Below are 26,352 nucleotides of genomic sequence, written 5' to 3' on the forward strand. Positions count from 1 at the left end.
AACAAAGCCTTTCTAAGTTATAAATGATGGAAGCAGTTTAAAATATCTCTGATTTAGGCATACCTGTATTTTAATGTGGGATCAAGTAATTTTTTTTAAAGATTTATTTTATTTATTTATGCATACAAGATCTGGGGTATAGGCCAGAAGTGTGGGGAGTAAGAGGATTCACCAGAGACAGAGTAGGGAGCAGAACAGGTAGATCTGCTGAAATACACTGCTGAGGGGAGCAGCTGGTGAGACAGGAGGGGTCTGCTGGGCCATGTGGGTAGCTCCCTGGCTGTCTGGGGATTGACGTCATGCAGATAGCTTCACAGTGCCACCAGGGAGGCCCAAGGTTTGATAGTGAAGTACAAGGAAATAGAGTCTGGGAATCTTTCTGATATTATGGCCTTCCAGGGTTTTCACAGATCCCTCCCTCCCTCTCTCCTTTACTTCCTTCCCACCCTCTCTATCATTCTCTCCTTCCCTCCATTCCTTCTGATACCAGAATTGTCAGGCCTAGTCTCCCAGCCAGGAACGGATCCCAGGCTGCAGGGCAGCGCTGAGCCCCAGCCACTAGACCCTCACATGTTGGTGTCTCACGAAGCCGCAGCAGGAACTTCACAGAAGCTCAGGCAAGCAAGCAAGAAGAGGCAGGTTTGTTTAGAGAAAGAAAAGTTTATTGAGGAAAAAAAGAACAGAAATAAAGTGGACTCCCAGGCCAGGGAACCAGGCCTGGGAGGGGCAAGGAAGCCAAAGTGGAGTTGTGTCTCAGGGAATATATACCTTCCTTCCCTCCTTATTCTAAAGCTCCACCAGTCTCTTTGTGATTGGTTAGTTCTCGGCTGTCTCACTTAATTTGCTACTGAGTGGGGGATCTTCACATCCCTTATCTAACAGGTCTGTCTTTCCCCATTTGTTGCATCTTTATCTTTATGGCCCAGTCCTCTGGATGGGCATCCCTGCATTGAAGTTAAACAGCTGCCCTTCTAAGTTGTCCATAAATTAAACCACTCTCCCATTTCTCCAATCTCCGCCTTCCTTTACCACCTGAAGGAAAACAGGACCAGCATTAACAATGTTGTCCTTGGTTCTGGGATGTTTGTTTTTCCCAGTGGAATTGGTTACATTCCCTTGGTTGTCCTTATCTCTGAAGCCTCCCTAAATTCTTCAGAGGTCCCCTCCTGCACTGTCCCTGAAAATGCCTAATAACCCTAGCTTGCCCTGTGTCTCAAAACTCTGAGGTATTCAGCAATAGTTCATAATAATGACAAATCAGTACTTCTGGGTGGTATTTACAACTCAGACTAGTTATTCCAATTAGCATCCATTAGGAAGTATATGGACATATACCTTGCTTTTAAATGAACACACCTAGGACTTAGGCCTGCTTCTGCTTTTGTTACACAATCAGCTTTTAATTTAATTTAATTTAATTTTTTAAAGATTTGTTTATTTATGCATACAAAAGCTGGGGTTTTATTTGTTTATTTATGCATACAAAAGCATACAAAGGCCAGAGGCACAGGGGGGTGAGAGGATTCACCAGAGACAGATTGGGGAGTAGAACAGGCAGACTGACCAAAGTACATTGCTGAGGGGAGCAGCAGGCGAGAGAGGAGAGGTCTGCTGTGCCATGTGGGTTGCTCCCTGGCTGGCCAGGAATCAGACTGGTACTGCAGTGGCTGCGGATAGCTTCATACGTTGCGTCTTCGTACGTTGCACCACCCGGGAGGCCCAATCAGCTCTTAATTTTAATTTTTTCTTCCATAAAATAGGCGGCGAGGTCGTGTTGTAGTGTGTCTTTAATCTCCTTGCTGGTTTTAAACATCTATGATTCTAAGATTACTGAATGTGCTTAAAAAAATCTCTGAGGCAGATGGGGCTTTGAAAGTGGTGGTGATGTTATTTGACCTTGGGGACTTCACTTTTAAGCTTGGGGAATAATTGCCAACATTTATTGAGAGATTACCACGTGTCTTAATGTAGAGTTCACTTTACACACCATCTCCTTACTTTACACACCATCTCGTTTTCCTGATGCTAACAGTCTTACGAAGTAAGAATTAGTGATACTGCTTTATAAATGACAGCTATATCACCTAGATGTTGACCTCAGTCTCTGCTTTTAAGTGCATGAAGTATCTCCATGAATATGTAATTTTACATATTCAAGAGATGAGCATTACAGGGTGTGCTTCAGCCAAAGTCAAAAGAAATGTCCTTTTAGGGTATGAACAAGATTCAGTAAATGGTTTTTCTCCCTTAAAGCGGAAATTGCTAACAGAAGAGTAGTCGGGGCGGAGTGCCCCGCAGTCTAGGTGGACTGATTACATGTGCCCAAGGGGACAAACTAAAAAGTTTACTTAAAAGAGGAGGAGGCCTAGAAAACCCGGATCGCATCCAGGGTCTGGGACTCCAGGGCTAGGCCAGGGCTCTGAGCTCCTCTGCGAGGCAGGTCAGCTTAGGCGCCTCGCTGCTGGAAGAGTCCATTAGGGATGGCCAAGGCAGGGTGATCCTGGCGCCAGAGCGCGGACCTGACTGCCCGCTGCGCAGACAGGGGCGCGCTGCCTTGGGCGACCACCCCCGCTCAGCTGGTCAGGTGAGCGCAGCCAGGGGAGCCGCGACTCCAATTGGAGTTGAGAAAGGACTAGGGGAGTTGGGGGGAGGAGGAAGGAGGGAGGGAGGCTGAGTGGGAGGAGGATGGAGCCACCTTCCTGACCGATAGCGGGAGAAAGAATCTGCAGCTCGAGAGGAGCGTGGGGACTCGGGAGAGTCAGATTGAGGGCGTGCGAGGGAGGACCAGCGGGGACCGCAGGGCGCGCGCGGATGTCGGTGTCCCCGGGGCCAGGTAGGCTGTGGCTGGGAAATGGTGCGGCGGACATCCCGGTGCCCCCAGGAGCGCCAAGGCATCCGCCGAGGCGCGGGTGGCTGCTCCGGCACCTGTTGCTGGAGGTGGGAGGCGGGGGCGCCGACGGGCGGAGCGCGCACCCGGCGCCCAGAGCCGCGGCTAACTCGGCGGGGCTGCTGGTCCACTCTGCCCGCGGCTGCACCCCGACGGGGAGCGTTAGGCTCCTGCTCCCGCTCCTGCCTGTGCTGCCTGATCTCAAAGGTGAGAAGTGAATGAGCAGAGGGAAAGTTTCCTTTCTTCTCCTTTTACCTGTTTGAAGCCTGAAGCCTAGTTTTACTTTTAAAAAGTCTTTTTGGAAAATATGCAACCAAAAACAGTGCACCAGAGGTAATAAGTCATAATGAGAAGGCGGAGATAAACTCATACATTCCTAGGTTGCAAAATAACCGCGATGTGGAAGAACATTCAGCGAGATAGATTGATTTAGGGAGTTTGAAATTAGGCTGGGATTACCAAAAAATGTATTCTTAAAAAACTTAAACATTTTAAATGTCTTAAAGCTATTAAACATTTTCCTCCCTTAAAACTAAAGGTAAGAAATAATGGCAGTGTTCATCAGGGGGAAAACTTTCAGTGCAGTATTTGCTCATTCTGTATAACTTTTGTTTTAAGCCAACTTTTCACATAATCCACAATCGTTGAATATATGTGTAATGTGTTCATCAGTAAGCTGCTCACACTTTTAGAAATTATTCATAGCAAATCTTAAGGGAGTATAATTACTGACAATTAGACTAAAACTCAGAAAAAGTACCTTAACTAATACAGCATGTTTAAAAATTCTTGCTGAAGTTATTACTATAGATTTCTGAAAGTGCTTTTTCTTCCTCTTTGTGTGTCATTTATCAAAAGAACTAAATCAAACCCCCCAAAAAGCATTAAAGAAAAGAAAAAAGATGGATTAGTCAGGATTGAAACGAACACCAGCAATTTATTCTTGGGTAATTTCCTAGGCTACTGGGGAGTGCCAAATATACTCTGAACTGTGTTATAATAAAGAATATTGAATATGCAGTTAGGTGGTTCATGCTGGCTCTGCCATTAACTGCAAATTCTTTACCTTAGTTTCTTCATTTATAAAGTGAAGGGACTGGATGAGGTGATTGAAATGATTTATTTCAGCTAGAAATCTTATCTTAAGGTTATAACTTAAAAAGATAATCAAAATATATGCAGCAAAAAAAAAAAAGGTATGACTAAGCACTCTTTCCATTTCTTATTTCCTTGATGACAATAATGTTTACTCCTTATTGAATGCCTACTATATAGTGAATTGAGATGCCCTTTACACAGATTAATTTATTTAACACAGCAACACTATAAATTAAACAGTATTGTCCCATTTTACAGATAATGAAAGTTATCATTTTCCTGAGTCAATGAAAGTTTAAGGTACACATGGAAAATTCCCCAGTTAGAATTGGGTCAGAATTTTTCCCAAAGTGCTTTCAGCGCCAACACTATATTGAATGGAATGAGTAATAGCTGAAACTACTTACACATAAATTGAAATAATCTTAGACCCATGTGTAAATCTATAATGAGGTGAAGATAAATTATGTGAGTTTTGATAACATCAGATGTAGAAATGATATATCAATATTTATATCTTAATAATAATTTTATGCTATGTATATCAAATATTGAATGCCAGTTATATTTTTTTGATCAGAAAATGATAGATATATTTAGAACAGACTGTTCATTATGTGTAATGAATGCTACTCAGTAAAGACATGGGAAGTCAGAGGCTACTATTAAGCACAAGTATTTCAGATGTCTTCCTACTTGGAAGTACCCTTGCTTATCCTATACCTATGAAAAACAATGTTCACAGCAAAATTAGCAGTGACCAAATATTTCTATAAGTGATATTTGTATGCCACACTCACTGAATATTCACTACATGTCAAGAATTCTACTAGGCTCTTTAAATAAAGTAACTTTATACTCCATGATCAGTTAAATCCTGTTATCCTGATACCTGCAAATGCAGAAAAATCTATTCTCTGAAAGAAACTACAAAGAAAATACATTTTGTGTTTGCTTAGGTATGTGATTTTTTTTTTTACTGTTCTGAAATTCTTAGGCTGTGGATACAACATTGAAATCCTAAAATACTGAGAGGGGAGTTGGAGCCAAACTAGATTATTTTATATTTGGGCAAACTGAAACCTAGTCACATAGTCATTTTTCTCATGTATGACTTTAGTAACTTGTGCATTGCCATAAGAAGCATATTAACAGGGTAACTTGGTTATTAAATATTTGATGTATTGCCACTCAACCAAATGGTGCCTCATGCCCTTTTTAATGCTACTATCCTACTGTTACTGAAATTGTAAGGTGTACCAATTAGGATGCCAAATCTTTGAGGACAGTGACTGATTGTAGATCTCTCTAGTATCTAGTGTTTAGCAAAAATGGTTAGTATGTTGCATAATGACTCTGCTATCTATTTTCCTGTGGCAAGTGAGTGTTTTATGCACAGAATCCAAAATCTGCAGTGCCATCGTAACTTTTACTTCATGCAAAGGACAACTAGACTTTACAGCTGCTTCTAAAGCTTTTGAGCTCCTTAGATGCTGATTGCTTCATTTAGAATTTGGTTATGAAATATAGTATGCCACCTTGGAAATGTTTACATGGGCATTTCCCTGATTTTGTGGGAAAAAAATCATAGTTTAAGTGTAACACACACAGTTGCTTATACATCCATCCCCACCCCTACCCTGCCTTGACTTGGAAATAACTTTTTTGTCTGGCTGTGAAGGTAATACAAAGTCATGTAGGAAACTCAGACAGTACAGAAATAAAGAAAATTTACCAGGAACTCTGCTATACTAAGGGTGTGGTGAATATCCAGCCAGAGAAATGTCTGTCTTCTCTTGACTCCTCCCGAATCAGGGTGAGAACTGAATTATTTATGGCAACCATTTATGGCTTAAAGATTTATTTAGTCTTAGTGTTCTATCACTCTCAGGCAGCTGAAGCTTTATAGAAAGATGTTTGTTAAGGAATGAAGATGAACATGCTGCTGATAAACCAGACTCTTTCTATCTCACACAGAGTGCAGTGGTAGAGAAAATTGATTTCTCTACCATGCCTACCTATTTCACTCTATTTGAAAGGCAGCATTGGGGGCATAGGAGGTGTCTGTCTTTCACATGTATAGGGGGATCCCCCTGTATGCCAGGGTATTAGGCCACACAGGAAGCCACAGCACCCCAGCTCTGAGAGAGGTGTGGCAAAGGAGGAGAAGGGTGGAGCTGGGACACAGGAGACTGTGGTGATACAAAGGCTGTGTTTTCTGATTCCACTGTGACACACTATACACTTTAAAATGTTCCAGACCAAGTCCCTCCCCCAGCTGCTGGGCAGGTGGTCATGGGGCCCTTTCTGGTGCAGTCAGGCGTAAGTCTGGCTGTACCTCAGGATGAAGGCTGGATGCTGATAGGGCATTTCTCATTCATTTATTCAGGATTCTGAAATCCAAGAATGCGCGCTCTTTCATAGAGTGAAAACGGACTGTTGGAATAATTATCCTTAAAAAAGTTTTCAACCGATACTCATAATATTACTAGGTATAAAGGGAGGCTAGGGGTTTCTTTGAGAGAGATACTAGTAGCTCTTAGCATGTGCATTTTAATATAGTTACATTGAAAGTACTCATATTTAAGATGTTATATCATTTGTTAATTTCATAATTTGTTAGTCAAACTTCCTTTTCCTTAGGCACATTTTCATGATTTGTACTATATATTTGAGCAAGAGTTCTTTCATGCTTTACATTATTAGGAGCTTAACATGGCTTACATCCAACCATCTGTTCACATCTTGGCACCTCAGCACATTGGAGGTGCTGGTAGGAGCTAAATAAATTTCCCACATTTTAAAGGTTAGGGAAAGAGCTACCTTTATGAATAGATTTCAAATGATTCTCAGCAAGACAATGGTGCAGAAGTGGAGTAAAAATGCATTTCATTCTCTGAAGCACAAGGTCCCCTGTCTGTCTTTAGTTTTGCTGAAAGGCAATTAGCATTTCAACTAGCCAATTTGGTTACATGCAACAAAGTACTTGGGTTTATAATTTGCTGCTCTCTGTCTGAGGCTGTTGAGCTCCAGCTCTTATGCAGTCCTCTCCAAGTAGCCTTCTCTCCAGCATAGTTATTGTTGCTGGTCTTAAATAACTAATCAACAGTGAGTTTTCCTTGCCTTCAACTGTAGGGTGCCATAGGGTGATGAAAATGAAATGCCAAGCTAATAAGGGAATGATTGTAATTATTAAATAGTCATTATTGAAATATGGCACAGGTTGAAAGATCCAGAATAGCTTCAAATCAAATGTAATTTCAGAAAGGCATTGTGTGGCACTATTAATAGTTTATTTCTGCGTGTGATAAGCACAATAAACAGAGTATATAGATTGGAATTAATTTAGTAAGATGACTCAAAATTAACAAAGAAGAAGTGAATCTTAACTATTTGTGTTGACTTTGCTCTTTGTCTGCAAGAAAGAATTCTTTGGGGAACATGTTTGAAAGAGAAAAGATTTTTTTCCTTAAGTGTTTTAACAAATGAACGAGTGCTGAGGTGTATTGTGGAAATAATTCAAAGGTTTATGTTTGTATGAAATCAGAAATATGTTTATGTTTAGCTTTTTTGTCATGAATTCTAACAGTCAGATCATAGGAACATATTTCTTGTATGTACTAATATTTCTCTGGAAGAACCCACTGTTCTGATAATCCTTTTGTTAGGATAATTGGAATCATATTATCCTTTCATTCAGGACAAGGGGCAATGATTCAATTTAGCACATCATTTAATGCAACACTTTCTATAAAGTTGTACTTACATAATTACTTGGACATAAAACAATAAATTTCTCATTTTTCAAATAATGTTTAACTGAAAGAAGGAATAATAGAAGTGTTTTAGGTGCAAGCTTTTTTGCCAATTATTAATATAATATTGAAACTATCTATGAAAGAATTGCATTATCTTCTGTTTCCATCTTGTGATTGTAAAGTGAAAGTTCTAGCTACAGCTATAATTTGAGTTATTCGTTTGTTATTGAACTAAATTCAACAGTGTTGGTGTTAAAGGTTGATGTATTTGTCTGCTGGCAGACTAGTCAGCTAAGAATGGAAAGTGTTTTGGAATAAGTACGGATGGCTCTGGTCTTTAAAGAATGATGGAGAGGGCATAAGTAATGACAGCGAAAAGGGGTTAAGGAATAGGTTGGATCAAAGGTTCTGAAGTAAGAATGAGCCAGGTTTCTTGTCTCAGGTATATGTTAGATCAACTTCACTGTAACTGTTGAAAGAAGAAAAAGTAATAGTTGAAAGTGCAGATAGGCTGAAGTTTAAAATAAAAAGATAATATAATTCACTTAAAAAGTCACATTTAAATTAGATAATTCAGTGGTATTTAATATTTAATATTGTCCAGCTGTTACTATTGTCCACTTCAGAAAATTTTCATCACCTCAAAAAGAAATTCTGTTCTCATTAGTAACTCCCGATCTACTCCCTTCCTTGTCTGCCTTCAGCTTCCCTCCTTGCTCCCCCTACCCATTCCTGACAACCAATAATCTTCTTTCTGTCTCTACAGATGTACCTGTTTGGAACATTGCATATAAATGGAATCATATGATACATGGCCTTTTGTGTCTAGATTCTTTATCTTACCATAAAGTTTTCAAGTTTCATCATGTTGAATATATCACTGTTCTAGTCTTTTTTATGACTGAATTGTATTCCATTGTATGGATGTACTACCCCCTTTTTTTTTTTTTGTGGGACCCTCGCCGGTGGCCGGGGAACAAACCAGCGCTGCAGAGGCTGCAGGCAGCCTCACAGCCCAGCGCTCAACCGCTGCGCCACCAGAGGAGGCCCAGATGTACTACCTTTTGTTTATCCATTCATCAATTGATGGACATTTGGGTTGTTTCTGCTTTTTGACTATTATATTATGGATATTACGTAAATTTTTTTGGTGTGAATATATATTCTTGGTCGTATAGCTAGAAGTGGTATTGCAGGGCCATATGGTGATCCCATGTTTTATTTAAAGAAGAGTTGCCACTGACTTTCCAAAGTGGGCATGCCATTTTACATCCCTACTAGCAGTGTATGAGTGTTCTAATTTCTTCACATCCTTGGCAATACCTGTTATTGCCTCTTTCTGATTCTAACCAGCTTAGTTGGTGTGGCCCAAAATAAATTTCTTCTAAACACATCCTATCAAGACAATTCAATGGAAAAAGAACAGCCTCTTTAGCACATATACCAGTACAACTAGATATCCACCTACAAAAGGAGAAAGTTGGACCTCTAACTCACACGATATAAAAAAATTGTGGAAAGTGGAGGAAACATTTAAATGTAAGAGGTAAAACTATAGCATTCTTGGAAGAAAATCGTTGTGACCATGGATTAGGCAGTAGTTTTTTAGATATGACACCAAAAGTGTAAGTAACCAAAGAAAAAATAAATTAAATTTAATCAAAATTATCATCTTTTTGCTCCAGAATATTCCTTAAAAAAAGTAAAGTCCTAACCACACAATGACAAAAAAATTTACAAATGATCAATCTGTAAAGGAATTACTAAGATATATAAAGAAATCTTACAGCTCAATAAAAAACAAATAGCACAATTAAAAATAGGTAAAGGATTTGAATAGATATTTCTGCAAAAGATATATACAAATGTCAAACAAACACAAAAGATACTGAACCTCACTATTAGAGAAATCAAATCAAATCAAAGCAAAACCACATTTTGAGGGAAATATATCATCAATGGTTTTAAGGTTTATAACTTAGTACTCTCCTTGCATAGATATTTGCCAGTTAACTAAGAAGTTTAAGATGACCAAATTATGAGAAAACAAAATAAAGGAACAATTTTTGACCAACGACTTCCCTAACACTGGTTGTAATTTTCCTACAAAAACTACACTTTTTTAAGAAGGGATATATGGTAGTGGCAAGCATAGGCTTGACTTGTCTAGGATATACTAAAGGCAGAAATGTGTTTGGATGTTATCTCATGCACAATGGGTCAGTTCTCAGATGAATTGTCTTTTGCAGGGACTCCTCCAAATGATATTTGTTGAACCACGAAAATGAGAAAAGTTAAGTTTATTTTTTGTTCTAAAACAAATAACAAAAAGTTTAAAATGTCCTTTTGTTAATGAGGGCAATTCAATAATTCACTTAAGAGAATTTAAGTGACAGCAATCCAATTCACTAGTGTGTAGTTTGTCTGATATCACTGATTCTTGGGGGGGGGTGTGTGTGTGTGTGTGTTTATATGTGTGTCCATTTGAAACCTAAACTAATTTCCTGAAGGATCTGATGTATTTATAAAGTAAATTGACATTTGAACACATTTTTCTAACTTTGGTAGAAACAAAATATTTTAAGCTCTTTTGAAAAAAATCTGAAAAATATTTTCCTGTTGCCTTATGATTTGCAACCTATGTTCATATAAATTAATTCATGTGATCTTAATAACCAGTTGGTTGCAAGTTGTTAATTATTTTTAAGGTATAGATGAAGTAAAGATTAATATAAGTCCACAAATTTAATTACAAATAACAACAAAACTAGGTACTCAATTTGATGTCCAAAAGTTGTCTGCTCATTCATAATCACAATAAAAAGTATAATATATTTTTTATTTTGGTGTCCACACAAAAATATTTACATTAATTTTTTTTAAGATTTTATTTATTTATACAAGAGCTGGGGTACAGGCCAGAGGCGCGGATGTGTGTGTGTGTGTGTGAAAGGATTCACCAGAGACAGAGAATGGAACAGAACAGGCAGACTGACTGAAATACACTGCTGAGGGGAGCAGGGGCGAGACAGGAAAGGTCTGCCACGCCATGTGGGTTTCTCCCTGGCCGGCTGGAATCGAACCTGTGCTGCAGAGGCTGTGGACAGCTTCACAGTGCTGTGTTCAACCCGCTGTGCTACCGGGGAGGCCCTATTTCTATTAATTTTAAATGACCTTCTTTCTTATCTAAAATCTCTTAGTATAAATAATAGAAATAAACCAGTCTGTTCATCAGGTAGCATTACATTGAATACCTCACTGTAATAAAAATATTTTGAAATTTCAGACAGGACTTCACTTCTTTTGAACATTTGCTACCAAAATGATAAAAAAATGGAGATAATCTTTGAATATTAGTACAAAGCATTTTTATCATTGTGTGACAGTTTTACGTGATATTTAAGTATCTTTGTTAGTGAAAGTCAGCAAACTTTGGAAACTGTTCTTGTTTTTAGGTGACTAATATGGCCTAGTTTTTATGTCAGTACCATGCTTACTAAGATCTTGGAATAATATGATAAATAGAATTTCCAGAAGCTGTTTTAGCTTGCAGGGGATGTTACTTCATTCTCTTTTTATTTGTCATTAATATTCATGAGTAATATTATATTGAGGGTTGGTCATTCATTTATTCATTGTTTACTGAAGCTCTATCATTGATGACAGAACAATACACTGAACTGATGATTTCTACTTTCACATTTTATTACAGCTACTGACCTCAGAATTCTTTAAGATTTTATAGTGGTTTTAATGATATTTTAAAATCTGAATGAATTCATGCCACTGTTTGCTTAGAAATCCTAATCCTATTCTTCTAGGCACCCAACACCGTTTCCTTCCCTCCTGGACTCATTTCTTTCAGCACAGTAGATGAATACAACCATGGACAGAATGTGGACTGCATACTTACTTTCTTTTATTGCTTCTGTTCTATTAAAGTATTACATCAGCTACAAATAACATCTACACCTACAGCTAATTACCCTGCAAATGGCAAATCACTGTGGGTGTGAAATTGTACATAATATCACCATTCTTATTACATCATTAGCGTTAGGTGTTGGGGCTGTTCGAGTCACTAGATTATGCTAGTGAATAGGAGCTACTGCCAATAGGAGGCTGAGCTTGATTATAGAGAAAATAAAGATGTGCACTTGTCATGTAATGGCATTTTTTACATGGTAGGATGTTTCCATATAGTGACTTTTAAAATGATCTTCCCTATATGACTATTTATTAGCAAGATTCTTATGTTAGTAGAGAATATTAATCTAGTATTTAGTTAATTGCATGGAATTGAGACCTTGAGAGCTTGGCTTTGTATCTTAGCTTTACATTTTCAAGGTGTAATCTTGATGAATATATTTAATGTCTCTATCTCAGATTTCTCTTCTCAACATTAGCACAATGATAGTTCAAATGATTTTTGTGAAGATCAAATGAGTTAACACATGTAAAGTAATCAGAACATCACCTAGCACTTAGTAAAGTTAACTGTTGTTAGCTAGTGTGCCACATATAAATCCAAATAATAGATAAGTGGGGTTCCTAAAGGATACCTTTTTCTTAGCTCCTTTTTGTAGATTCCTAAAGAGAATTTAAACTCACCGTGAAGCTTTTAGAGCTCAAGCGTTGGCTCCTAACAATTTTGTATTTAATTTTGTAATGTCTTTCTTAGAGGAGCCTCAGGTTATGTATCTCCAGTGTCCCTTGGGACAGCTGACCTGGGACTCAGGGACTCTCTTCCAAGATGCGTCACTCCGAGTTGCAGGCCAAGTAGATGCTGATTATCAGTTCCTCTCCACTTCGGTTCCTCTGTGGGGAGTCTTGGACTTCTTCACATTGCATTGTCTACGTTTCCTGAGCAAGCATTGCAAATGACAGGAAACAAGCTGCCAGGTTTTTAAGGTTTGAAATTGGAAGCTAATACAGCATCACTTCCAATGAATTCTGGGGTCACTCAGTCCTAGAACTTAGATAGGAGACACATAACCTATCTCTAAATGGAGAAGTGTCAAATATTGTTGAACTATATTTTAAAACCACCATATTGCTTTTGCAATTGATAAAAATAATAAGAAAAGAGTCCCTATCATGTATGACTTTGTTGAGTGTAGCAATTTGGGAGATGGTAGGCTTCTGGATTTTTTTTTTTCCTTTTTTTTTTTTAGATTTATTTGTTTATTTATTTATACAAGCACTGGGTACAGTCAGAAGTGCGGGAGGGTGAGAGAATTCACCAGAGCCAGAGCAGGGAGCAGAGCAGGCAGAAGGACCTAAGTACGCTGCTGAGGGGAGCAGCGGGTGGCAGGAGAGTTCTGTGCGCCATGCGGGACCCTCCTCCTGTGGCTGGGGAGCAGCTGGGGATAGAACCGGCGCTGCAGAGGCTGCGGGCAGCTTCGCAAACCAGTGCTCAACCGCTGAGCCACCGGGGAGGCCCTATTATTATTTTTTTTAAGTAGAAAGGCTATCTATTTTTTTTTTTAAGATTTATTTATTTATTTATACAAGCACTGGGTACAGTCAGAAGCACGGGAGGGTGAGAGAATTCACCAGAGCCAGAGCGGGGAGCAGAGCAGGCAGAAGGACCGAAGTACACTGCCGAGGGGAGCAGCGGGCGGCAGAGGAGGACTGCGCGCCATGCAGGATCCTCCTCCGGTGGCCGGGGAGCAGCCAGGGATCGAACCGGTGCTGCAGAGGCTGCTGGCAGCTTCGCAACCCAGAGCTCAACCGCTACGCCACCGGGGAGGCCCAGGTAGGCTTCTGGATTACTTAAAAAAAAAAACAAACAAGGGCCTCCCCTGGTGGCGCAGCGATTGAGCACTGGGCTGCAAAGCTGCCCACAGCCTCTGCAGAGCTGGTTCGATCCCCGGCACCCGGCGAGGGTCGCACATGGCTCGACAGACCTCTCCTGCCATGCCTGATGCTCCCCTCAGCAGTGTACTTCGTCAGTCTGCCAGCTCTGTTCCCCACTCTGGCTCTGGTAAATTCTCTCACCCTCGTACACTTCTGATTGTACCCAGTGCTTGTATAAATAAAAAAAAAAAAAAAAAGAAAATCTTAAAAAAAATCCTAACTACAAAAACAAACAAAAAACAGGAAAAGCCACTTTGACCTCCTGATACCAATGCAGACATGCATTTTTAATTTGTGCTTCTCAGTGGAGTTGCTAAAAATATGTATCTCAGATGTCAAAGTAAGTTGTAAGAAATTAGTGAGACTCAGAATCCAAAAGAAAATAACAGAAAACTAAGTGTACAACTTTTGGTATCCACATATTGAGAATATACAAAATTCAGAAGAGTGAAATCTGAGAGAAGATTTTCTGAGGAGAATTTATGTTGGGAAAAATATAAAAGTGCTGTGCTATGAATATCCCCCCATCTCATGTCTATGTGTACCTCCTCTTAATTATGGTAAGAGGAGCTTCCACAGAGCTCTTCGTGGTGTCTGATTTGTGGTTGTGGACCTCGACAAAGTAGTTTCTGAATAACTTCTGAGAGAGCAAAGGTGGCCTGTGGCAGCAGGATGTAAAGATGTGTGGGGGTGAATTGAACCCCTTCCCACAGCAGGGTAAAGGGGAGTGAATCCAAACTGCCTATGAAACCTACAACAGGGATGCTAGCCTGAGGTCATTGTAAAGGAATCATGCCCAGAAGGACAGTTTGGTAGGGCAAGGGAACCCATATTATTTTCCTGTGAGTATATTAGGGACAGAAACAAGGGAATCTGGACCCTGCAGCTGAAAGATCACAGCCTGTATCTTGGGGGATAAAGCTGATGGGGCCCATCAGTGAGACCTTTTAAGAACTCACACAAATATCCCCAGGAACAATTTAGTCAGGACTGTAGCGAAGGAGAGTCATCTCATACCAGCACAATCAAGTAAGAACTTTCCTGACTCCTTTACCTTTCTTCAATCCTGAATCCCATCTTCCTCTGCCTTTATTGGGAATGGCCAGCCAGTTAGTCAGTTGGAAGAAGAGAACTAGAGATGGGCAAAAAGAAAAGGATAATAACTTGTCTTCTGTGAGCCATCAGCCATCAGCCGTCAGCTGTCCCCAGAATAGCAAAAGGAGAGATAATGTTAAATTCAGGTTAGAGCTTTTTTTTTTTTTTTAAATATTTATTTATTTATTTATTTATACAAGCGCTGGGTACAGTCAGAAGCGCGGGAGGGTGAGAGAATTCACCAGAGCCAGAGCAGGGAACAGAACAGGCAGCCTGATGAGAAATACACTGCTGAGGGCAGCAGCGGGCGAGACAGGAGAGGTCTGCACGCCATGTGGGACCCTTGCCAGGCGGCCAGGGATCGAACCTGTGCTGCAGAGGCTGGGGGCAGCTTTGCAGCCCAGCGCTCAACCTCTGTGCCACCAGGGGAGGCCCTCAGGTTAGAGCTTTGACTTTTATGTGGGTGTTTGCCACTATGTATTGTTTATTATGAAAGCTTTCAAACACACATATAATTAGAAAAAATAGTATAATTAGAAAAAAATAGTATAATTAGAAAAAATAGTATATTTCAAACCCATATATAAATTCTAGACCCAGAATTGGCATTTACCAATATTTTGTTTTATATATCCTTGTATATTACAAATGCAACAATAAAATATATGGGTAAAACCAAACAGCCCTGCATCTGAACTTAGGTTAGCCATTTATGGGTTGTGCATCCTGGGCCCATCTTCTTCTCTCTGAGTCTTCATCTATAAAATGGGTTAATTATAATACTACCTCACACTATCTTTGTAAGGATGTAGTATAGTGTTTGGGAATTGCTGAGCTCCAGTCCAAACATGAGTAGGAAGAGCAACGTACATTCTCCAGTGTCTATCATAGCCATTGATATGCCCAGACATTTATGTGTTTTATAAGACTGAGAAAAGAAAATGTTTAACTGGGAGCTTGATCTGAGGGGAGATCAGAGGAGGAGAGATGACATTGTTCTAGAACGCCTGGAACCTGGTCCTTGTTTGTTATCTTGATATTGAGCACTCAGACTAATAGGAATTCAGCCAGTCACCACTGAGAAACGGACCCTCCATTTTGCAGAGGCTTTCTGCTTTCAAGCAATGGCTCTGGAACCAAGTGGCCTTGTGGACCTAAGTCTCATTAGCATGCTAACATGCACACCCCTGAGTGGAGACTTAAGATGCTAATGAGACATGCAAATTGTGAAGAAGTATGGCAATCTCCTTTAGAATGCCCGAATGTACCCAGCCTAAAATACTGTGACACTATTCCCCTCTACCCTGCCTTGGTAACCAACCCCATAAACTAGGAACCCCCACTGCTCTCGGGTCAAGAGCTTGGATCAAGGCATCTGCTCCCCACCCCCATTGTGCGATCCACAATAAACACTCCTTGCTTGAAACCCTTTGGTTCGTTCAAAATTTTGGGGAGATAACCTCGTAGAAGCCAGACAAAGACCGCTGAGAATATGTAATAATATAGGGTCTGTTTTTCTCTGGTCTCTGAGACTGGGTAGACCTCTGGAATCTAGAAATTGGAGAGTCAGGAGTAAAAAGGTTTTGTAGGAGTGTGGACAAAACCAGATTGCCCTGTAACCCAGAGCCTGCTTATGACTTGGAGGTAGAGAGGGGTGCTCGCCCCTTCTCCGCTCAGAATGTGCTGTTCAACAGCAATCAAATGCTCTGGATGAGAAAGATGGCCTCCTTACATGGCAGGGGTCCTGCTGGGTTGGGGGAATGGTAACAGACTTGGGAAGGGAGAGGTAGAGTGGACACCATGAGTGCCTTCCCTGAGGCCTGAAATAACCCAGGGAATACTCACTTCTAGTAGTGGCAGCTACGTAATCATAGTGCTGTTATGCTAACAAAATGAGCAATAGTTCCATGAGGTCATTCAATAATGAGTCCATATTAAAATTTTATTGATTGCGTGAAAAATGCTGTTTTAGTAGTTAAATTCTTCTAATTAGGATACAAATTAAATCTAGATAATCCACATAAGACTCTTTGTTTTATTATTCAAATCTTTTTTTAAAAATATTTATTTATTTATACAAGAACCAGGGTACAGGCCAGATGTGCGGGAGTGGGAGAGGATTCACCAGAGACAGAGGGGGGCACAGAACAGGTAGACTGATTGAAATACACTGCTGAGGGGAGCAGTGGGTGAGACAGGACAGGTCTGCTACGCCATCTCAGTTTCTCCCTGGCCGGCTGGGGATCGAACCTGTGCTGCCTAGTCTGCAGACAGCCTCACAGTGCGGCGCTCAACAGTCTGCACCACCAGGGAGGCCACATAACAGACTGTTAAAGTCTCCTTGCATTTCCTTTCTCCTTGCCCTCCTTGACATCCTATTAGTGATTGTTGAAGTAACTTGGTAATTTGTCCCATAGCCTGTCCGTGTTCTGGATTTGATTGTTTCCTTCCTTTGGAACACTTAATGTGTTTCTTTATCCCCTATTTTTTATTGTAAACTGGGTTTTTTTCCTAAAGCTCCTGTTGGAGTCAGGTTCTGCTCTTGGGGCAACAATGCGATGTCGGTAGCACTTGGAACTTTTTATTGTGTCTTGTCACATTTGGTTCTCTCAGTTCAGTGACACTCAATTGTTAGCAGTAGGTTCAAGTGTGATAGATCAATCTCTCCATTGTCAAGTTTCCCGTTAATGTTTTTTTTAAACATTTTTTGAGATATAACTGGCATATGACATTGCATTGATTAAATACACATTAAGAATTTGACATGCTTATATTGCAGAATGATCACAATAGGTTTAGATAACACCCACCATCTTGCATAGTTAAAATTTTTTTTTCTTGTGATGAGAACTTTAAAGATTTACTCTCATCAGTTTTCAAATAAACGATGCAGTTTGAGGTGTCTCTTGGACCAAAGCCCCATTGGACTCAGAGCTAGGTGTTTCGGGCACCTCCTCAGGTGGATGTCCTAAAAATTGGGGCACTACTATATCATGAGTCCAAACCCTGCACTCCTGAAGGTGAAGTGGGAATTGTGCATTCTCATCCAGTTGTACGTTGCAATGCTGGGGGGTGAGCTTTATAACAAGATTATGTCTACAACTTTCCTAACCCTTTCTTTTTCTCATTTGTCTAATGTGTAGGAGTTGCTCAGCTACTTTCTGGATTTGTTTCAGAGGGAATTATTCCATGTGTAGCTGTAGATTTGGTGTGTGTGGGGGATGAATTGAATTCAGGAGTCTTCTGTTCCCATTAACTTTTTATCTAGTGTTTCATGCACAAACAAGTATTTCCCTAATTATTTTATTAGCAGTTGCTAGCAGGTATTTTTCTGGTATTTTTCTGTAAGGAAGCTCTTTTTTCCCTATAAAGTAGGTTATTGGTTACTTTGAAAGAGAATTTACCCTAGAGAGACAGGATAAATATTTAATTCTTCCTCTTTAAATGTTAATTTCAGAGGAAGGAGGTGGTGCCCTACTTACTTTCAGTGGTGACTGGTGAGACTGATTGGTTGATTTTAGTATCTTTATGAACATAAGAATTTATATATTCATTGTGTTTCAAACAATTGCATCATTATCCTATTAGGTGCTCAAACATTTTAATCTCTGACCAGTGGGCACCTTTTCATGTTTTTTTAATGTCTTCTAGACATAATCCCATGAGTTTTTGATAGCTTCCTTCTGATTGAAGATGTTTGGATTCATTTTGCTTATCTCCCCCTCCAGCCCCTTAGTAACCACTCATCTAAGGAGTCCTGGTTACTTTTAGTGGTAATGCTTATTGTTACTCAATTGATATTACTTCTAAATCTTTTTTATTGGACAAAACCAGGAAATATGCATACAAGAGCTGGTGTACAGGCCAGGGTGCGGGGGTGGGGGATAGGGGTACGGTGAGATGATTCATCAGAGACAGAGTGGGGAACAGAACAGGCAGATTGACTGAAATACTTTGCTGAGGGGAGCAATGGGCGAGTCAGGAGAGATCTACTTCTCCGTGTGGGTTGCTGCGGATAGCTTCATAGGTTGCGTCTTAACCCCTTGCGTCACCAGGAAAGCCCCAGGAAATATGTATTCTTACAAGAAGTATAGTGTGGATACTGATATTTTCAATTTATCTAATAACCTCATAAAGACTTTCTATGGTTTGTCATTTCTCTTTCCTTTTATATAATTATTTGCTCTATCCTTCAACATGTTTAATTTTCAAAATATATATTCTACAACATATAAAATATGGTTCCAAAGTGTGTATTTTATAATATAAGAATTTAATATGAACTTAATAATACTGATACCACTAACAGTAAGAATACTGAATAAAGTCTAACCATTCTTTGCAGCTGAATTTCTCTATAGAATTTATTATATGAAGGGCAGACAGCTAAAAAGTATGTTCCAAAGCCACTAGAAATATTTTGTGTGTGATCATATCATCACTTAATAGTTGCTTATTTACTTCAGTTTGCCCATATAGTGGCAAAAGAAACATTGGCAGCATGAATCAAGCGGTAGGAAGAATGGTTATTGCTAGGGGGAGGAAAGGAATGGGAGAACAGAATTCAGATTTATCTGGATAAACTTTAATATATAGTTTAACCTTGAATATTTATGACAATGTATTATATATTTAAAAAATAAAAACGAGATTGAAAAATTACCATAACCTGGAAATATCAAATTGTCTATTGGATATATAAATCTGGGATTTAGGGGAGAAGTTGGCTGGAGATGTGAATTTGGGAGAAGCTGTTTAAAGAAATGAGGTCAGTGACAGTGAGTGTCCATGGAGAAGAGGAAACTGGGACCTGGATATTCACTCTTGTACAGGTCAGGAAGAAGACAAGGATCCAGTGAAGGGTGCTGAAGGGTGAGAAAGAAGGAAAAGAAAGAAAGAAAACTGGACAAGTGTGGCATCAAGAGTAACATGAGAAAATGACTTGGGACCACCTGACTTTCAGTATTTTTTTGTATTGCTATCCTTCCAGTAACTCCTAACCCACAAGGGAATACTTAAAGATTATAGGAGGTAGCTAAAGTCAGGGAAATGGACATGTTTAGAGTGGGAGGGAAGCTGTTCTGATAATGGGGAACTGCGTCCAAGTTAGAAGAGAAATTCAAGTAAGTCAACTCATGTGAGACTTTCATGCTTAGAGCACAATGGACTATGGGTTGTTTGGCAGTGGGAGTGTGATGGTGACTACACCTGAGGGGGGAAGTTCTGTAATGTCAAAACACTACCCAAATAAATAAACAAACAAACAAATAAATAAATAAATAGATAAAACCACTACAAGGTCCATAAAAATTGAAATAAAAAATATTGTATAGCAAATGTTTAGTCGATGTCTAGAATTTAATATGTGCTTAAGAAAGGGTAAGTGTATGCCATCAATTGTTTAAAAAAAATTCCCAAGTCTTTGTACCAGATAAGTTTTTTTTTTTAAAGATTATTTATTTATACAAGAACCGGGGTACAGGCCAGATGTGTGGGAGGGTAAGAGGATTCACCAGAGACAGAGTGGGGAACAGAACAGGCAGCCTGAGGAAATACACTGCTGAGGGGAGCAGCGGGCGAGACAGGAGAGGTCTACTGCACCATGTTGGATCCTCACTGGCCGGCCGGGATCTAATCCGTGCTGCAGAAGCTGCGGACAGCTTCACACTATGGCTCTCAACCACCTGAGCCACCAGGGAGGCCCCTGTACCAGATAAGTTTTAATTAAAACCCACCTCTGTTTTTTTCTAAGATTTCCTTTGATTTTTCTTTGGGACTTTGCTTTCCTTACAGGTTTTATTCTTGGCACTTTTATTTATTGTAAATGATTTTGGCTTAATCGTATGGGGGTGGATGGAATTATAGCTTTATTGATGAATATAATGTATATATACAGATGTCAATATGTAAGGATTGACACTTGAAACCTATAAAATGCTATAATCTAGTGTTACTTAAAAATTTATTATACTTTTGGCTGACTGTTGGTGATACAAAAAAAAAAATATCTCTTAACTCTTAGCCTAACTAGCTTCTTATAACCTGGAAACTATCAGCTGATTTTGTCAAACTTAAAGGGAACTTTGGATTTCAGTCAGGATAAAATTAAGATTTAAAGTTGGAAAAACAATAATAAACAAAAAATTGCTGTTGTTTATGAATTATAAGAAATACAAAGAGAAAAATTGTATAGATATCCTATCTTTTTTTTAAGCCAATAGATTAGCCTAAATTTTATGATTGAAGAAAAGGACAATTACCATTAAAGTGAAGGCAGAGTGGGTGGTAGAGCTTCAAAGTATTCTGTACTCTTGACACACTGATCAAAGAAAAAATAATAAAAGAAGTCTGAGAGAGTCATTGCATTATTAGAAAAAGACTCGCCCATATTTCAGTTTATGACACAAGATTTCTAAGGCAAAATCAGGAGATGAAAGATACCATAGTTGATACACTCAATGACTTAAATTAAAGTCTTCCTTTTCACTTGTGAAATTTCTTCAAAGGTATGTTTTAGGTATAAAGTATTTCACAGAAGTAGGTGAAATACATGTGTTTGTGGGGAACCTGCATTCTTTCCTCAAGTCATGTACTAAAGCTGAAATAAGAGAAGAGAAAATGGAAGATAAGGAAGAAAACAGCTTGGGAAAAGTTAAAGATGATGAGAGATTTGTTTGACTGTCTATATTCTTGTTTTGATTAAATGATATTTCTGCTTCATAAAGATTTGGGTACTAAGCATATGTAGAATTTCTGTTTTTATTATAGACTGGAAATTTATTCATATAATTACAAAGTTGTAATTTGTAAGGTGTCATGGGGATTTTTTTTTAAAGATTTATTTATTTATGCATACAAGAGCTGGGGTACAGGCCAGAGGTATGGGTGGGGGTGAGAGAATTCACCAGAGACAGAGTGGGGAGCAGAACAGGCAGATTGACTGAAGTACACTGCTGAGGGAAGGCAGGAGAGGTCTGCCGCGCCATGTGGGTTGCTCCCTGGCTGGCTGGGAATCGAACTCGTGCTGCAGTGGCTGTGGACAGCTTCACAGGTTGCAAGTTAACCTCTTGTGCCACCAGGGAGGCAGTCATTGGGTTTTATATATATATATACACACACAATTCGAGTTTTAGAAAAGTGATGTAAAATGATCACAGTTTAAGGGTTTAGGTTCAGAGTTTTAATTCTTGGTATTTTGCTTTTCAAAAGCAGTATTAGAAGTAACCAAAATAAAACATACTTAATGTAGAAACTATGGAAAACAGAAAATCACAAAGAAATGGGAAATTCCCCTTAACCCTCGCTAAGATTGACCACAGTTCTTTCCTATGTGTATACTCACTTATGTAAATAAACATATGTGTATGTTTAGTGTTTATATTTTATGTAAAATATTTTATTTTAGGTCTATTGAAATATAAATTCATTTAAAAGACCGATATTTTATAATGACTCACTAATACTTATATAATATTTTAAAATATTTAAAATGGTTATGTAAGTAGAATTAAAATGACACATTACATTTGATTTGGGGACTTAATGTGAGTTGAAATGACAGGATCAGGAGCAAAGATATTTGAATTATATGATCTTGCAATATAAAGCACCCCAAAACTTGATGACTTGAGTTAATTTATGATGATCTCACCACTCTGGGGTGTGAAGTGCTTAGCTACACTCTTTCCTATTTGGGGTCCTTTATAGAATTACAGTCAAAAAGTGTCTAAGGATGAAATCATCCACAACTTAATCACTCACATGGTGAGTGTCTACGTGGGATGTCTTTGTCTAGACATGGACTATGTGGATGACTGGAAGTTGTCCAGGTATCACTTTTTTCATGCAGTCTTTCCATATGACTAGCCTGGACTTCTTCAAAGCCTGGTGATTTCAAAGTAGTTAGACTTCCACATCATAGTTGGCTTTTGCTGGGGAATGCATTCCAAAAAAAAAAAAAAGCTCAAAACTTATAACCTAGCCCAGTATGTTACATTTCTGTTGCATTTTATTGTCAAGTAAGTCACTGAAGCCCAGATTCAAGAGGAGAGAAATCAGATTCCACCATCAAGGAAGAAGTAGCAAAGAATTAGTGACAATCTATAGTCCATTATATGTGGCCTCCTCCAAATTAAAAGCAGAATAATATATTTTACTCCAATTTTCTGTAATAACAGATTCATATCTGTCATTTGTATCTTCATTTAACTACTGTTACTTGTAAAATGGACACTTGTGTAGTTAATTTAAATTTTTTAAAAATAAAAATGCTAATATAGTATAATACTGTATTGACCCTACTTTTTACCTTTGAACATTTTCTCATGCCTGTAATTTTTTTTATAAAATATTATCAATGACTTAATTTTGCTCTGACATACTACTCCTTCAAAACAGATCTTTGTACGAAGATTATCTACCAGTGTTGTTATATTGATGACAAAAATAATTTAATTGCTCATTTTTGAATTGTAAAGGGGTTAAGCAAAACTAATGTAAAGGAGGTATAATAACTAGAGATTTATTAAAGAAAAAGCATAAACTGCTTATGTGCTTATGGCTCAATACTTAACTGGTCACTAGGTAGTAACATTTAAAATGAATTTTTATTTTAGTTGCTAAACATGTTTGTAATCTAAAATCCTGCTTTTCAAATATTTTAAAAATTAATTCATGTTTATTTTTTTAAACATCCTTGGTTATTTTTTCACAGATTGGGATTTCTCTCCACAGGTGTGTTCATCATCATTTCCTTACCACCAAAGTACTCACAGTTTTCTACCACATGGCACTGGACTCTCCTCTCCCTGTTCTCTCTTCTCTTTCTCTTCTCCCTCCCTCATCTTCTTCTCATCCTGAGTGTCTCAGATGTACACTCTGCTCACAATTTGTCTTTGTTCCATTGTTTGAGTTCCCTAGATTCCACATATAAGCAAAACCATCTGGTATTAATCATCCTCCTTACAGCTCCATTCACTTAGAATAATCCCTCATGGTTCCAACCATGTTGCCAAAAATGGCATGAATTTATCTTTTTTGATCGCTGAGTAGTATTCCATTGTGTATATATACCATATCTTCTTGATCCACTCATCTGTTCTGGAGCATTTAGGTTGTTTCCATATCTTGGTTATTGTAACAAGATTTTTTTTTTTTTTTGAATTAGTGTTTTTTTGTGCCCTTTGGATGGATACCTAGGAGTGGAATTGCTGGGTCATGTGGTAAATCCATTTTTAGTCCTTTTGAGGAAACTTCACACTTCTTTGCACAGGAGCTGGACCAGTCTCCATTCCCACCAACACTGTAATAGAGTTCCTTTTCCCCCATAGCTTCGCCAGCACTTGTTTGTGGTATTTTTTGATATGGGTCATTCCCACAGGTATGAGGTGGTATCTCATTGTGGTTTTGCTTTGCATTTCCCTCATAATAAGTGATGATGAGCCTTTTTTCATATGTCTGCTGGCCATCTGTATGTCTGCTTTCGATAAGTGTCTTTTGAGCTTTTCTGCCCATTTTTTGACTGGATTGTTTGTTTTCTTTTGTTGACTTTTATAAGCACTTTGTAGATCTTTGGTATCAATCCCTTATCTGATGTGTGGTATGCATATAATTTCTATCATTTGTTTAGTTCACTCTTTAGCTGCACAGAAGCTTTTTATTTTGATATCGTCCCATTTGTTTATTTTCTCCTTTATTTTCCTTGCTGCCTGAGATGAGCCCAAAATTTGTTTCTGAGGTTATGTCTTGGAGTGTTTTGCCTCTGTTTTTTTTCTATGTGTTTTATGATTTCAGGTCTTACATCCAAGTTTTTTATCCATTTTGAGTTGATTTTTGTGCATGGTATGAGATAATGGTCTACTTACTTTCTTTGCATGTGACGGTCCAATTTTCCTAGTTCTCATTGAAGAGTCCCTCATTTGTCCAGAGCACATACTTTGCTTCTTTGTCATATATTAGTTCTCCATAAATGCGTAGTTTTATTTCTGGGCTCTCAATTCTATTTCATTGGTCTATGTGATTTATTCTTTGACTCATGGCTACAAAATAAGTGTTTATAAGTCTGTGTAATACAGGTTCTTCTTAAAAATGTTATCAGTTATTTGGAATGTGACTAGATTCAGTGCGAAGGCAGATGCAAGATAAATAAAGCATGATTGCCTTCTTAAGCAGACCAAAGTGTAGTGGATGATTGATATAGGTATAGTCAAATAATATTATAAGTAATTTACTAGAGAGGCACTCAACAATGAGGATACAAAAGCAGGAGACAGGCAGAAGTAAGTTGGGGGTGTAGCACACTTAGGTTTAGTTTGAGACAAGTTCAAGTGACTACTAGGACATTAGTATGGAGATACCCAGCATCAGTTGAAGCGTGTTGACTGAGCACACTTGGGATTTTATTTATTTAACAAAGATTATTGTCTGTTATTATCAAAACATTTTGCTAGAAACTGTGGAAGCTGTTTTGAAATGTGTAAGTTGCTGAAAATAAGAATCTGTCTAGTTCTGCAAGAAGCACGTAACTATCAATAGGGGAAAATTGTGCTGTGGTCATTATAGGTTTAGGCACTAATGGATTAAATAAAGTTAAATCTATGTTGTAACCTTCTTAGAACTTCTTATATACATTGTGTTTTTTGAGTATTTAAGAAAGTATGCATAGTATCCATGTAAATTTATTTCCAAAATGTATTTTACAACAGAATTCTTGAGTTTGATAAAAATCAGGGCACAAACAATATTTCACAGCATGATAAGTATTGGTTTCAGCCTCCATGAAGGTTTTAGAGTTGGAATTGGAAATCTCCTAGGGTCTAGCAAAAGCTGATAGTGCTCAGAGGGTTAAATTTGAACTTGGGGGGGGGGGTGGATACTAGAGCTCAGGTAGAAACCTTGAAGAGGAAATGTGTCTGAGGATGGGAAATCATTTGCGGATAAGAAGTTTGCATTTGGGACAGGGAGGACTAGCAAGGAGTTTAGGAAGGGATACTATTGGAAAGTCTTAAAAGACATTAAAGAATGGGGTCAGGAGCACAGATGGTGGTTTTTACTTGGAGAAGAGTATGGGTGTTCCATATTTGGGGACAGTCTGTGGAAATGGAGAAAGAAAGTTAATTTTGATAGAAGGTAAATAGAATCCCTTGAGTTTTGAATTATTACAAAAGTTTAAGGGTGTGCAGTTAATATTTTTAGGGATTTTGATACATTATAGAAAACAGAGACATACCTCTAATTTGAAATGTAGTAAGATGTGCAATTCATCCTCAAGTAACTATTTATACATCAGCATGTAGGGCACAGATGGGAATGAAAAACTGATCTAAAGAGGATTTACTGTTTTCTTTATTTAGGAAAAAACCTTACTCAGATGGAATTCTGTTTTAACATCTTGATTTTCGTCATGTTTCCTGTGGCGTCTCCAGGTCTTAGATAATGTCTGGCACATAGTAGAGACTCAGAAGTGTTTTTTGAATGTTGTTTAGTAATTAATGAATGTTAGATACAGCTACAGCACAGCAGTAGGTTCCATATACCATACATGGATTTCCTTTAAGTTTTTTCATACTTGTGTTCATGAATGGAAAGACTAAACTTCAAAAAACTTGGCACTAAATGCTGTAGATCGAGGGAGATAGTTAGGGACTCTGGGTGGAA

General features: G+C 38.5%; 1 protein-coding gene across 3 annotated transcripts in view; it reads left to right on the forward strand.

Annotated features, from left to right (window-relative positions):
- The first annotated feature begins 2,558 nt into the window (after positions 1-2,558).
- ADGRV1 (adhesion G protein-coupled receptor V1) overlaps positions 2,559-26,352 on the forward strand; it is a 317,136-nt gene continuing 293,342 nt past the window's right edge. For 2 of the 3 annotated variants that reach the window (XM_037529850.1, XM_054688238.1), the window contains exon 1: positions 2,691-2,833. In XM_037529850.1, the coding sequence (XP_037385747.1) occupies positions 2,812-2,833 (22 nt within the window). In that variant the 5' untranslated portion in view covers positions 2,691-2,811. Of the gene's footprint in view, positions 2,585-2,690; positions 2,834-26,352 lie in introns of those variants that run through there. The other variant, XM_054688237.1, reaches the window with a different exon arrangement.

The sequence above is a fragment of the Talpa occidentalis genome, unplaced genomic scaffold (genome assembly GCF_014898055.3).
Source record: "Talpa occidentalis isolate TD23 unplaced genomic scaffold, MPIMG_talOcc4v2.1 talOcc4.6, whole genome shotgun sequence".
NCBI classification, from domain to species: Eukaryota; Metazoa; Chordata; class Mammalia; order Eulipotyphla; family Talpidae; genus Talpa; species Talpa occidentalis.